General features: G+C 48.0%; 1 protein-coding gene across 3 annotated transcripts in view; it reads left to right on the top strand.

Moving 5' to 3' along the window:
• Positions 1-14482, top strand: part of STRIP2 (striatin interacting protein 2) — a 204737-nt gene that overhangs the window by 95100 nt on the left and 95155 nt on the right. For all 3 annotated transcript variants that reach the window (XM_075345363.1, XM_075345362.1, XM_075345361.1), the window contains exons 13-14: positions 6437-6508; positions 8042-8116. In XM_075345363.1, coding sequence (XP_075201478.1) covers positions 6437-6508; positions 8042-8116 — 147 coding nt within the window. The remainder of the gene's footprint in view (positions 1-6436; positions 6509-8041; positions 8117-14482) is intronic.

Raw genomic sequence — 14482 nt, 5'->3', positions numbered from 1 at the left:
GCAGCATGTCTCTCACTAGGAGTAAAGCTGCAAGGCTGTACTCTATATGCACTGCATGTAAGCTCATTCTGCATGAACCGAGCACATATCCACATTGTGATGCCTGCTCTAACATGGTGGTGCCTCAGCCTGGAGCCTCTTCAGGGGTCCCCCCGGCTGCTCCGGCCCCGGTGGCTGAACCCCCGGCTTGGGTAGCATCTTTTTCCAGAGCTATCTCCCAGTCTTTTGCCGACTCCATGGGACAGCTGTCCCGGACTCTGCTGACCATGCATCAGCCCCCTTCTCAGGGCGCCTCTGCTGTTCCGAGCTCTGCAGAGCTCTCAGAGCATGTTTTAGGACCCCGTCCTCCTAAACGGAGACGCAGGGACCCTTCTCCTTCCTCGTCCCACAGCTCTGATTCACGAGCTGAGGTGCAGGGCGAGGAGGATACTTTTACTGTGGGCTCAGATGCTACCTCTATGTACCCCATTGACTTATCTGAGGGTGATGCGGATGTTAGTGACTTGATTGCATCCATTAACTCCGTACTGAACCTCAATCCACCAGTGTCAGAGGAACAAGCCTCTCTGGTAGAAATACACCAGTTTACCTCATCTAAGAGAGCTAGGAGTATGTTTTTTAACCACTCCAGTTTTCAGGCCACTGTTACCAAGCCCAGGGCCTGTCCTGACAAACGCTTTCCAAAGCGTAGTTCTGATGACCGTTTTCCCTTTCCACCAGAAGTGGTTAAGGAGTGGGCTCACTCTCCAAAGGTAGACCCTCCGGTGTCTAGAATCTCAGCACGGACAGTAGTATCTGTGGCCGATGGCACCTCTCTTAAGGATCCCACTGACCGCCAGGTTGACCTTCTGGCCAAATCTGTATATGAGGCGGCAGGGTTCCCTTTGCCGAGTTTCATCTGCGTCCTCTGCAGCTGGACGTTCTCCGCTGTTGGGACAAGCGGACCTCTTCCTTGCACAGGCTAGTGGCTCTGTCGCCACAGACCAGGAGCTCTCTTCAGTGGTGGCTTCGGCCCCTCTCTCTGTCACAGGGACGCTCCTTCCTGACTCCGTCCTGGGTGATCCTCACCACGGATGCCAGCCTCTCCGGCTGGGGTGCAGTATTTCTCCACCACCGAGCACAGGGCACTTGGACTCCGTCCGAATCAGCCCTCTCGATCAATGTGCTGGAAATCAGGGCTGTTCTTCTAGCTCTCGTAGCCTTTCACCACCTGTTGGCGGGCAAGCACATTCGAGTCCAGTCGGACAACGCGACAGCTGTTGCCTACATCAATCACCAGGGCGGGACTCGCAGCCGCCTGGCGATGTTGGAGGTTCAACGAATCCTTCAGTGGACGGAGGACTCCAAGTCCACCATATCCGCAGTTCACATCCCAGGCGTAGAAAACTGGGAGGCCGATTATCTCAGCCGTCAAACCGTGGACAGCGGCGAGTGGGCCCTGCATCCGGCAGTGTTCCGGTCAATCTGCCGCAAGTGGGGCACACCGGTAGTGGATCTAATGGCATCCCGGCACAACAACAAGGTCCCGGTTTACGTGGCTCGCTCCCACGATCCTCAGGCCTTCGCTGCGGACGCGCTGGTTCAAGATTGGTCCCAGTTCCGTCTGGCCTACGTGTTTCCCCCTCTAGCTCTCTTGCCCAGGGTTCTGCGCAAGATCAGAATGGCGGGCCGTCGGGTCATAATCATTGCTCCGGACTGGCCCAGGCGAGCTTGGTACCCAGATCTGCTCCGTCTGTCCGTAGAAATGCCGTGGCATCTCCCGGACCGCCCAGACCTTCTCTCTCAAGGTCCGTTTTTCCGCCAGAATTCTACGGCTCTCAGATTGACGGCATGGCTCTTGAGTCCTGGATCCTGACGGCTTCAGGCATTCCTTCTGAGGTCATCTCCACTATGACTCAGGCTCGGAAGTCTTCCTCGGCCAGGATTTACCACAGGACTTGGAAGATTTTCCTGTCCTGGTGTCGCTCTTCCGGCCATGCTCCTTGGCCGTTCTCTTTGCCGACCATCCTGTCCTTTCTACAGTCCGGTCTGCAGCTAGGACTATCCCTCAATTCCCTCAAGGGACAGGTGTCGGCTCTGTCGGTATTATTCCAGCGGCGTATCGCCCGTCTGGCTCAGGTGCACACCTTCATACAGGGCGCATCTCACATCATTCCTCCTTACCGGCGGCCTTTGGATCCCTGGGATCTTAATCTGGTCCTCACGGCCTTACAGAAACCCCCCTTTGAGCCTCTTAGGGAGGTTCCTTTGTTTAGACTTTCACAGAAAGTGGTTTTTCTGGTGGCCATAACTTCTCTCAGGAGAGTCTCTGATTTGGCTGCGCTCTCTTCGGAGTCACCTTTTTTAGTGTTTCACCAAGACAAGGTGGTTCTCCGTCCGACTCCGGACTTTCTCCCTTAGGTGGTGTCTTCTTTCCACCTTAACCAGGACATTTCATTGCCTTCCCTTTGTCCGGCCCCTGTGCATCGCTTTGAGAAGGCGTTGCATACCTTGGATTTGGTGCGGGCGCTCCGAATCTATGTGTCACGCACCGCTGCTCTTAGGCGGTGCACCTCTCTTTTTGTGCTAACCACGGGTCAGCGCAAGGGTTTCTCGGCTTCTAAACCGACCCTAGCTCGTTGGATTAGGTCGGCCATCTCCGATACTTACCAATGTTCTCAAGTGCCTCCCCCGCCGGGGATCAAGGCGCACTCGACCAGATCTGTCAGTGCCTCCTGGGCTTTCAGGCACCAGGCTACGGCTCAGCAGGTTTGTCAGGCTGCCACTTGGTCTAGTCTGCACACCTTTTCGAAGCACTACCAAGTGCATGCTCATGCTTCGGCAGATGCGAGCTTGGGCAGACGCATCCTTCAGGCGGCTGTCGCCCATTTGTGAAGTTAGGTTTTGCCTACTTCTCAGTTTTGTTTATTTCACACCCATGGACTGCTTTGAGACGTCCCATGGTCTGGGTCTCCCATAAGGAACGATGAAGAAAAAGAGAATTTTGTTTACTTACCGTAAATTCTTTTTCTTATAGTTCCGACATGGGAGACCCAGCACCCTCCCTGTTGCCTGTTGGCAGTTCTTGTTCCGTGTGTTTCACCGGCTGTTGTTGTAGACAGAGGTTCCGGTTATTCCGAGTTTTACTCTATCTCTACTTATGGGTGGATGTCCTCCTTCAGCTTTTGCATTGAACTGGTTAGATTGTCATCCAGGGGGTGTATATAGCCCGGAGGGAGGAGCTACACGTTTGAGTGTAGTACTTTGTGTGTCCTCCGGAGGCAGAAGCTATACACCCATGGTCTGGGTCTCCCATGTCGGAACTATAAGAAAAAGAATTTACGGTAAGTAAACAAAATTCTCTTTTTTTTATGGGGTCCCCTGTAATCTGATACCCCTAAATAAAATCCTGAGTGACCAATTGCCTTCCGAAGTCACCTAATTAGTAAATTGAGTCCATCTCTGTGTAACTTTTTCTCGGTATAACTACAGCTGTTCTGTGAAGGCCTAAGAGGTTTGTTTGAGCACATTAGACAGATTTGGGATAAAATTGTGAACAAGAGTAAAGCAGGGCTCGTTTATAGGGAAAAAAAACAAACCCTAGCTCTGAATATCTTTGAAGCACGATTCAATTAATTATCCAAAAATGGAAGGGTTATGGCACAACTGCAAACCGACCAAGTCATAGCTGTCTACCTATGACATCCCAAGGAGAGCAATAATTATAGAAGCAACCAAGAGGCCCATGGTCACTCTGGTGGAGTTGCAGAGTTCCATATCTCATGTGAGAGAATCTGTCAACAAGTCAACTATTAAGGCTGCTTTACACCAGACAATCTATCGTGTGATAGAGCGTCGGGGTCACGGTTCTTGTGACGCACGTCCGGCATCGCTGGCGATGCCGGCCTGTGTGACACCTCCTAGCGACGCAGTATCGCTCACAAATCGTGAGTCGTGTACTGGTCGCTAGGTTCCATAATACCGTTTAATTTAGTTGTTCATCGTTTCTGTGGTAGCACACGCCGCTCCGTGTGACACCCCGGGAACGATGAACAGCAGCTCACCTGCGTCACGCGGCCGCCGCCGGCTATGTGAAGGAAGGAGGTGGGCGGGTTGTTTACGTCCCGCTCATCTCCGCCCCTCCGCTTCCATTGGCCGGCGGCCGTGTGACGTCGCTGTGACGCCGAACGTCCCTCCCACTCCAGGAAGTGGACGTTCGCCGCCCACAGCGTGGTCGCACGAGAGGTAAGTACGTGTGACGGGGGTTACCGACTTTGTGCGACATGGGCAGCGATTTGCCCGTGACGCAAAAAGGACGGGGGCGGGTACGATTGATTGTGAAACTGCACAATCGGTCGTACCGTGTAAAGCAGCCTTTAGTCATATACTCTACAAATCTGGACTTTATGGGAGAGAGGCAATAAAAAAAACTATTTTTGAAAGCAAGCCATAAGAAGTCTCATTTGCAGTTTGCAAAACGTTATGTAGGGAACACAGCTCGCGTGTGGAAAAAGGTGCTCTGGTCGAATGAGATCAAAGTAGACATTTTTGGGCTAGAGGCAAAACTAATGCGCATGTCACACTAAAAATGCCATCCCCACTCACAAACATGGTGGCAGCATCATGTTGTGGGCTTGTTTTTTGTTCAGCGGTGACAGGGAAGCTGGTTAGAGTTGATGGGAAGGTGGATGGAGCTAAATACACGACAATCCTGGAGCAAACAGATATTGCAAAAGACTTGAGACTTGGCCGTTGGTTCCCCAACCAACAGGACAATGACCCTAAAGATGGTACCAGAGCTACAATGGAATGTTGTAGAGCAAACATATTCATGTGTTTGAATGGCCCAGCCAAAGTCCTAGACGTAAAGTCCAATTAAGAATCTGTGGCAAGATGTGAAAATTACTGTTCACAGATGCTCTCCATCTAATCTCACTGAGCTAGAGCTATTTTGCAAAGGAGAATGGGAAAAAATGTCATCCTCTATATCCACAAAGCTGGAAGAGACATACTCCAAAAGGCTTGCAGCAATAATCGGAGCGAAATGTAGTTCTACAAAGTATTAACTCTGGGACTTAATACAACTGCACGTCCCAATTTTCAGATTTAAAAAGATCAGATATTTTAGAAAACCATGTATCATTTCCTTTACTCCCTTTCCGACATTAGACATACTGGGTACGTCCTGGCTGTCTGTGCCTTACGACCAAGGAAATACCCAGTTTATCCTGGTGATTGCGGGGGCACAGGCGCTCACAGCCAGGGATGGTCTCCGCGCTGTGCTTGGCTCTTTAGCCTCCTAAATTTCACGATCGATATCAATCGCAGCACTTAGGGAATTGGGAGAGGATTACCAATTCTATAGCTGAAGAAAAAGACATGGACCACACATCCAAAAATCATAAGTTGACCTAGTGCCGCTAGGCAAAAATGTATACAACTGAACATCAGGTTCTTAGTTTAACATTTTGATCAGACTGTATGAAGCCCACTACCATGTCATGGTGAACCTTTGAGTGGGTCCCTAAATTATTTAAATATAAACTGAACTTTTTTGTTTTTGCTCCCATTTTTGATTAAACTTTTTTTTTTCTCTCAAATATTGTTCACAAATTTGTCCAAATCTGTGTTAGTGAGCACTTCTCCTTTGCAGAGATAATGCATCTCTCAGGTGTGGTATATCAAGATGCTGATTATACAGCATGATTATTACACAGGTGTGCCTTTTGTTGTTTCTGTGAATTTTTCTAAATTTTTTGGGGGGAAAATTTAATTTTTCTTTTTGTGATGCTGAATGTAACCATACCTTTTTATTCAGAAATTGCATGTTTTATTTCAGAAATATGTGCAACTAAAGTTCCAGCAATACATTATTTGATTGACCGGTACAGCAGGAAGGAAATATGTGGGTCAGGTCTTGCTATCTATTCCAACCCCTATCTGCCTGTCTGGCCTTCCTCCCCCTGTTACCGTTGTAGACGTTAATTCTGGTGCAGGCAGACAGGGGCGGGAATAGATAGCAAGACCCGACCCACATATTCCCTTCCTGTTGCACCTGTCAATCAAATAACAGTGCATTGCTGGAACTTTACTTGCACATATTTTTGAAATAAAACATCGAATCTCAGGACAAAAGGTATGATTACATTCAGCATCATAGTGCCAGTTTAGCACTGGCTTTTCTTTATATATGAAAATCCTGCTGGTTGGTTCCCTTTAAGTTCAGCTCATGAAAAATGGGAGCAAAAACAAAAATATTGCATTATATTTGTGTTCAGTATATCTGTAATCAGAAGTCAAAACCACTTCCAAAAAGAGCTGAGTATATGAAACACATTTCCCTTTTCAATGTAGGTCAGCAATTTATTAATAGGAACTTGACTAACCATAATCGGAGTTATTTTCCATTTAGATTTCTGCTTTTTAATTGTGAAAATGTTCATCTTTATTTGTGCAGCATAAGTATGTCTCAGTGGCTGATATCCAGATAAAAAAGGAAGAGGAAATGGAGAAATGTCCCATGTCACTGGTAAGAGCAGTGCTATAGATTGCCATGGACAAGATGGATTTTGTCCTTTTGTAACATTTTGAGATTTCTAAATTCTATAGATTATTTTTCTGTGACCTTAATCCTTAGGGCCACTTATATTAAGAGTCTTGAGCAAGCAGCTTCTCTATTCCGCCTACCACAATCAACTCAGAAAAAATATTTTTAAAATAGGATGATCTCTTTAAACGCTTTTTTTTTTTTTTTTTTTTTTTTTTTTATTTTTACTTTTGTTCCTTTTTTGTTCTTTCAAGATCCATAACTGTTTATGTGGCTATAGCCATATGAAGGCTTTTTTTTTTTCTTCTAGTTGTAATTTTGCAGGACATAATTAATTTTACCTTACACTGTATTGAAAATTGGGAAATAAATTCCAAGTGCGGTAAAATGATTAAAAAACAAAAACATTAAATTTCATTTTATTTTTTTTTGGGTCAATGGATCTGTCAAGGCTTGTTTTTTTTATTTTGTGACTTGAGGAATACTCTTATTTTGGGGTACATACGATGTTCTGCCCACTTTTTATTGCAGATTTCTGGGAAGGCTCTTTAACCAAAAAAAGCTGCAATTCTGGTGTTTTTAATTATTTTTTATTTTCTGGGAGCCTTCAGCAAGCCCTTGGCTGCCATTGTACTCCATCAGATCAATCGCATTGCGAGGCTTATTTAAGGAGCTGGTGTGGAAGTGCACTGACAAGGCCATTTAAATGCTGCTGTCAGTGATTCACAGCAGCATTTAAAAGGTTAAAGAGCAGCGAACAGAGCGAGCTTCAGCTGCTGTTACAGCAGATGTTGGTTGTATAACACAGCCTGCTTTTGGCCAATATAGAGCAGGCTGAGCTCCTGAGCCCGCTCTATACACGCCATACTCAACCTGTGCCAAAAATGAACGTTGCAGGTTGTGGTTAAATTTTAGTGCTCATTGACTACATAAGCAGCTGAGGTTTGAAAAGGCAAGGGCCCCAATTCATTAAGAAATTTTTCAGTAGAATTCTTGTGTAAAATTTAGCAAACTATTTCCACAACTCGTAGTCTCGCAAAAACGTGTTGTTGTGACATTTTGCTCTTTTTATGCCAGTACAGGGCAGCTCCACCAACGTTTTGGAAAATAGGTGGAACTCATTGGCGAAGAGTTGTCAAATTCAGCATAACGTACACCCCTTACTATGATTCAGATCTTCAGCACTTTCCCACTGCTGATTGTGTAGAGATCATGTCGGTCATGGTAGTAGTGCGCTGATTACAGAGACCCAGTTCTTTTTGTCTCATTTATTCCATTGGCACAAATAGACAGGAAGACTACAATGCACCATTTAGGTCACCACATGTTGGCAATGAAGACCGGTTGTTCTCTAATCCGTACTGACAAAATCCACTTATAAATTTCCATGTCTAAAATTGCACATTTTCAAGGCATGTGCTCTTTTGCCTTCAGCTACCTTATGAAACAAATCAGATACATTTATGTTTTGACTGCGTCCAACCTCCTATGAAGACCAATGCCTTCTACTTGTAGGGAGAAGAGGACGTGGAGGAGACTGCAGCCGAGTGTTTGTACAAGGCCATGTTGGTCAACATACCCCAGTACATGGTAAGCTGTTCCCATGCTATCGAGTCCCTGGCACAATCCTTCTGTATACTTTTCATAAAGATTTAGGATATATTTGCTGTGATAAATGAGGCATTTTGTAACGCTGCGGATGATGTTGTGAAAGTGGTGCTCATAAGCCATGCTAACAGCAATTAACATGGTGTTGTGTTTCCATCTGCAGCACTGGTCAAATTACTCTGCAGATATATTCTGTACCCTGTGCATGCGATTTCTAAAATTCCCATGCACAATGATGGTACTGTAAAATGCAACAGATTTTCTATCAGGAGAATTTGGATGGAAGAGCCCCCTGCAGTCATGCTCCATGAGACCCTTCCCTTTAAGTTCATTTTTGAACTACAACTGCTTTAAGTGGATATGACTTGCTAAAAAGCTGCAAAATTAATGTATCTCTTGGTGCTGAGTGTTCTTTTTAGGGGGTTTTCGTGCTGTTGCTTACGTGATAATATAATATATAGGCACCCACTTTTTTAAAGGGAATTGGTCACCAGTTTTTGCCACCTAATCTGAGAGAAGAATAAAGTAGGGACTGAGACCCTGATTCCAGCGATATATCACTTACTGCATTGCTTGATGTAGTTTTGATTAAACTAACGTTTAATCAGGAGGAGATTATTATTAATAATAATAATAATAATACTATTATTATTTTTTATTATTAAACTTGTTGCAATGTAGTCCTCCATATTCATGTGCCCTGCCCCAACTACTTATTGGCAACGTTGTTCCTATGCACAGTGTACACAGGAAGCTGCTAATCAATGGTGTGGGTGGGGTATGTAGAGCTCAGCATTCAGAGAACTGCTAGATCTACATCAAATGAAATAGTATGTTGAATTTTTTTTTCTTTTCTAAAATCAAAGTCCAGTAAGTGACACATCGCTGGAATAGGGGTCTCTGCTCCTACGTTATGCTGCGCTCAGATGAGGAAGCAAAAAACCTGGTAACTGATTCCCTTTAATGCTCTACATTCTTGCAATATCTCTGCAGTGACTGGATTGCGGCTGAAATGTGTGTTTTGGTTTTTTTTTTCCGATCAATCGTAAGTGCCTAATTCAGAAAGTCATAACTGTTTAAAGTTCTGTGCCTGTTACTTTTGTGATATATGTTCTACTGTTGTCTGAGCTCTAGATTTCTTAACTAGAGGTCTAAAAGCCTTGATAGACTTATTGGTGAAAAATACCATGCTGACAACCTACAGCCACAAATAGAGGTGCTTCAAGTAGACTGAAATACATGGGGTGACAACTACAAGTACCAAGATATATTAAGACTTACACCGCTCAGAATATTAATCCTAAACTCTGGGTGTTATATGGACATAGTTACCTGTAAATAATTATCACACAGGAAAACTAATTGGTGGCCTTTTAATTTTTAAGGGGATGTATAATTTAGAAAATGAAACCGGTTTTGCTATAAACTTATATTGTAAATTGTTGTTGTTGTTGTTAGTTCAGTTTTCCTAATTTCCCCTGACATCTTGGGAACCCCAACAGTCACGTTGGTCAGCCATGTTTTTATGTGTATGACTGAAAATAATGAATAGTGCCAGGATGGACGCCAGAGAGTGTCCACGGGTACTCCGCGGGCCTCAGTGAAGTGAATGGTTCTGTCTGAATCCTGTACTTTGAGGATTCCAACAGAAACCACGAAGAAGTTGTCAGTGGAGAGCACAGCATTAATGTGAACCTAACTTAAAGGGGTGGTTCACCCATTTTTTTTATTTTCTGTAGGAGTTATACTTACCTTTCTAGGCGTCTTTTCCATTGGCTTGTGTTTCCAGTTCTGGCACTGAGCGGCGCTATGCTGCACGCTCAGTGCCTGTCACATGACCTCCTGGAGCTGTGGCCACCGGCATCCTCTGACGTCCCGGCATTTCCGGGCTCTCAAACTGGACGGGTACGTCACAGGATGCCGGCGCCACTCAGATTGAGTGACAGGGCTGTGGGCGGTGACTACCGCACGTCACAGCTCAGCATCGAGGGGAGGATCCGGAGGACGTCAGTGTGGAGCCGGCTAATGGTGAGGCACGGTGCGCCAGTGTGCAGTACAGGGGGGGGTTCTTCAGCTGAATCCCCCCCTGCACGTAAGTATGTGTTCACACTGTCCACCCGCCCGCTCTGCTGCGATGTCAGGAGAGCGGCCGGTGTCGGGCAGTGTGATCTTCTGCTCCTCCCAGCAGCAAGACACTGAGAGGCATGTCACTGCTGTGCTCTGCCATCTGTCCTGCTGCATGGGACCAACTGTCTGCACTCTGTCACCTGCACCACAAGTCACAGAGTGGAGACAGTTGGTGACAGAGCACCTCTGCCCCCCCCCCCGTTCTTTCCCCACTCTCTTCTCCCCCCCCTCCCTCTCTTCTCCCCCCCTCCCTCTCTTCTCCCCCCCTCTCTCTCTTCTCCCCCCTCTCTCTCTTCTCCCCCCCTCTCTCTTTTCTCCCCCCCTCTCTTCTCCCCCCTCTCTCTTTTCTCCCCCCCTCTCTCTTTTCTCCCCCCCTCTCTCTTTTCTCCCCCCCTCTCTTTTCTCCCCCCCTCTCTTCTCTCCCCCCCTCTCTCTCTCCCCCCTCTCTTCTCCCCCCCCCTCACTCTTCTCCCCCCCTCACTCTTCTCCCCCCTCTCTCTTCTCCCCCCTCTCTCTCTCTCCCCCCTCTCTCTCTTCCCCCCCTCTCTCTTTCTCCCCCCCTCTCTTTTCTCCCCTCCCTCTCTTCTCTCCCCCCCTCTCTCTTCTCCCCCCTCTCTTCTCCCCCCCTCACTCTTCTCCCCCCTCTCTCTCTTCTCCCCCTCTCTCTCTTCTCCCCCCTCTCTCTCTTCCCCCCCTCTCTTTTCCCCCCTCTCTTTTCTCCCCCCCCCTCTCTTCCCCCCCCTCTCTTCCTCCCCCCCCTCTCTTCCCCCCCCTCTCTCTTCCCCCCCCTCTCTCTTCCCCCCCTCTCTCTTCCCCCCCCTCTCTCTTCCCCCCCCTCTCCCCCCCTCTCTCTTCCCCCCCCTCTCTTTTCTCCCCCCCTCTCTTTTCTCCCCCCCTCTCTTTTCTCCCCCCCTCTCTTTTCTCCCCCCTCTCTTTCTCCCCCCCTCTCTTTTCTCCCCCCTCTCTCTCTTCTCCCCCCTCTCTCTCTTCTCCCCCCTCTCTCTCTTCTCCCCCCCTCTCTCTTCTCCCCCCTCTCTCTCTTCTCCCCCCCTCTCTCTCTTCTCCCCCCCTCTCTCTCTTCTCCCCCCCTCTCTTTTCTCCCCCCCTCTCTTTTCTCCCCCCCTCTCTTTTCTCCCACCCTCTCTTTTCTCCCCCCCTCTCTTTTCTCCCCCCTCTCTTTTCTCCCCCCCTCTCTTTTCTCCCCCCTCTCTCTCTTCTCCCCCCTCTCTCTCTTCTCCCCCCCTCTCTCTCTTCTCCCCCCCTCTCTCTTCTCCCCCCTCTCTCTCTTCTCCCCCCCTCTCTCTCTTCCCCCCTCTCTCTCTTCCCCCCTCTCTCTTCCCCCCTCTCTCTCTTCCCCCCTCCTCTCTCTCTTCTCCCCCCTCCTCTCTCCCCCCCTCTCTTTTCTCCCCCCTCTCTCTCTTCTCCCCCCCTCTCTCTCTTCTCCCCCCTCTCTCTTCTCCCCCCTCTCTCTTCTCCCCCCTCTCTCTCTTCTCCCCCCCTCTCTCTCTTCTCCCCCCCTCTCTCTCTTCTCCCCCCCTCTCTCTCTTCTCTCCCCCTCTCTCTCTTCTCCCCCCCTCTCTCTCTTCTCCCCCCCTCTCTCTCTTCTCCCCCCCCTCTCTCTCTTCTCCCCCCCTCTCTCTCTTCTCTCTTCTCCCCCCTCCCCCCCTCTCTCTCTTCTCCCCCCCTCTCTCTCTTCTCTCTTCTCCCCCCTCCCCCCTCTCTCTCTTCTCCCCCCCTCTCTCTCTTCTCCCCCCCCTCTCTCTCTTCTCCCTCCCTCTCTCTTCTCCCCCCCCGCTCGCTCTCTTCTCCCCCCCATTCGCTCTCTTCTCCCCCCCCCCGCTCAATCTCTTTCCCCCCCCGCTCGCTCTTCCCCCCCCCCCCCCCCGCTCGCTCTTTTTCCTTGCTCTCTCCTGGCATGGTCAGTACAGAAATCTCTCCATCGTGGAGGGGTGAGAGGGAGTAATAAACATGGAGTCCCTACTGTGTCTGTGTATTTATTTCTAATAAAGTATTTTTCTCTGTGTGATGTCTTTTTTTTTTTTTTTTTTTAAACCTTTTGTTGGAGATTCTTAATGGCCAGGTTAAACTTGGCCTGACATTAAGAATCTCGGGCTTTATACCAGCTGGTAAAACATAGCTGGTATTAACCCCTTATTACCCAGCGTGCCACCTGCCACCAGGGCCACTGGAAGAGTTGGATACAGCGCCTGAAGATGGCGCTTCTATGAAAGCGCCATTTTCTGGGGCAGCTGTGGACTGCAATTCGCAGTGGGGGGCCCAGAAAGTTTGGGCACCCTGCACTGTGGATTCCAATCCCCAGCTGCCTAGTTGTACCTGGCTGGACTCAAAAATTTGGCGAAGCCCACATCATTTTTATTTTTATTTTTTATTTTTTTTTAATTATTTCATGAAATTCATGAAAAAAAAGGGCTTCTCTATATTTTTGGTTCCCAGCCGGGTACAACTAGGCAGCTGGGGGTTGGGGGCAGCCCGTAGCTGCCTGCTGTACCTGGCTAGCATACAAAAATATGGCGAAGCCCACGTCATTTTCTTAAAACGTTTTCAGGGAAAAACCTTTATAAAAAAAAAATGCTTCCCTGCATTTCTATTGCCAGTGAAAGTAACACCAAGCAGCGGGGGCTAGCAGCCAGTAGCTGCTTTGGTTACCCTTAGCAATAGAAAATGCAGCGGGAGCCCACAAACAATGTGATTTTATTTTTTTTATTATTTTTAATGAATTTTTTTTAAAAAAAATCGGCATGGGCTTCGCCCATCGAGCACCAGAGCATTTTACTTCTCATTCATCCCAAGTAATCAGATGACTCCAGTGTCGGCCGATTACTTGTTCTGTGTCCCCCTGCATCCATCGCAGCGTGTACGGGCTGTGAGGTCAGCGGAGTGGAGACAGTGACATGCTCTGCTCTGACACATAGTGTGCTGCATGTCACTGTCTCCACTCTGGGACTTGTTGTGCAGGTGACCGGATGCTACATGTCACTAACTGTCTCCACTATGGGACTTGTTGTGCAGGTGAGAGTGTATACAGTTGGTACTATGCAGCAGAAATCACAGAGTGGGGCAGTTAGTGACATGTATCATCCGGTCACCTGCACAACAAGTCCCAGAGTGGAGACAGTGACATGCTCTGCTCTGACACATAGTGTGCTGCATGTCACTATCTTTCACCACTCTGGCACTTGTTGTGCAGGTGACCGGATGATACATGTCACTAACTGCCCCACTCTGAGACTTGTTCAGGTGAGAGTGTATACAGTTGGAACAATGCAGCAGAAGTCACAGAGTGGAGCAAGTTAGTGACATGTATCATCCGGTCACCTGCACAACAAGTCCCAGAGTGGATACAGTGACATGCAGCACACTATGTGTCAGAGCAGAGCATGTCACCAACTTGCTCTGCTCTGTCACCTGCGGTGCTGCATGTCACGTTTTTGCCGCGATTTGGTGCGTTTTATGCTGCGTTTTTGCTCACTGCGTTTTTAATCAGTGCACAATGCCATTAAAGATTGTTGATGAAAAAAAAAAAAAAGGTCTGATGTCATTTCCTTATTCAAAATGTTCATTGTATGCAGGAGAGCAGACAGCAGCTGCAGAACTAGTGTATGCAGGAGAGCAGACAGCAGCTGGAGAACTACAAGGCTCAGCATCCTCCATTCACTAGTGTATGCAGGAGAGCAGACAGCAGCTGCAGAACTACAAGGCTCAGCATCCTCCATTCACTAGTGTATGCAGGAGAGCAGACAGCAGCTGCAGAACTACAAGGCTCAGCATCCTCCATTCACTAGTGTATGCAGGAGAGCAGACAGCAGCTGCAGAACTACAAGGCTCAGCATCCTCCATTCACTAGTGTATGCAGGAGAGCAGACAGCAGCTGCAGAACTACAAGGCTCAGCATCCTCCATCCAGGACTGTATGCAGTTGTTTACCCAAAAAGAAAAAAAAAATGACATGGGCTTCGCCATATTTTTGTATCCTAGCCGGATACAGCAGGCAGGTACGGGCTGCCCCCAACCCCCAGCTGCCTATTTGTACCCGGCTGGGAACCAAAAATATAGAGAAGCTCTTTTTTTTTTTTTTTAATTATTTCATGAATTTCATGAAATAATTTTAAAAAAAATGACATGAGCTTCGCCTAATTTTAGTGTCCAGCCGGGTACAACTAGGCAGCTGGGGATTGGAATCCACAGTGAAGGGTGCCCAAGC

The sequence above is a fragment of the Anomaloglossus baeobatrachus genome, chromosome 4 (assembly GCF_048569485.1).
Source record: "Anomaloglossus baeobatrachus isolate aAnoBae1 chromosome 4, aAnoBae1.hap1, whole genome shotgun sequence".
NCBI lineage: Eukaryota > Metazoa > Chordata > Amphibia > Anura > Aromobatidae > Anomaloglossus > Anomaloglossus baeobatrachus.
Note: the sequence above shows the minus strand (reverse complement) of the source record. Positions and strands in the feature narration are given on the sequence as shown.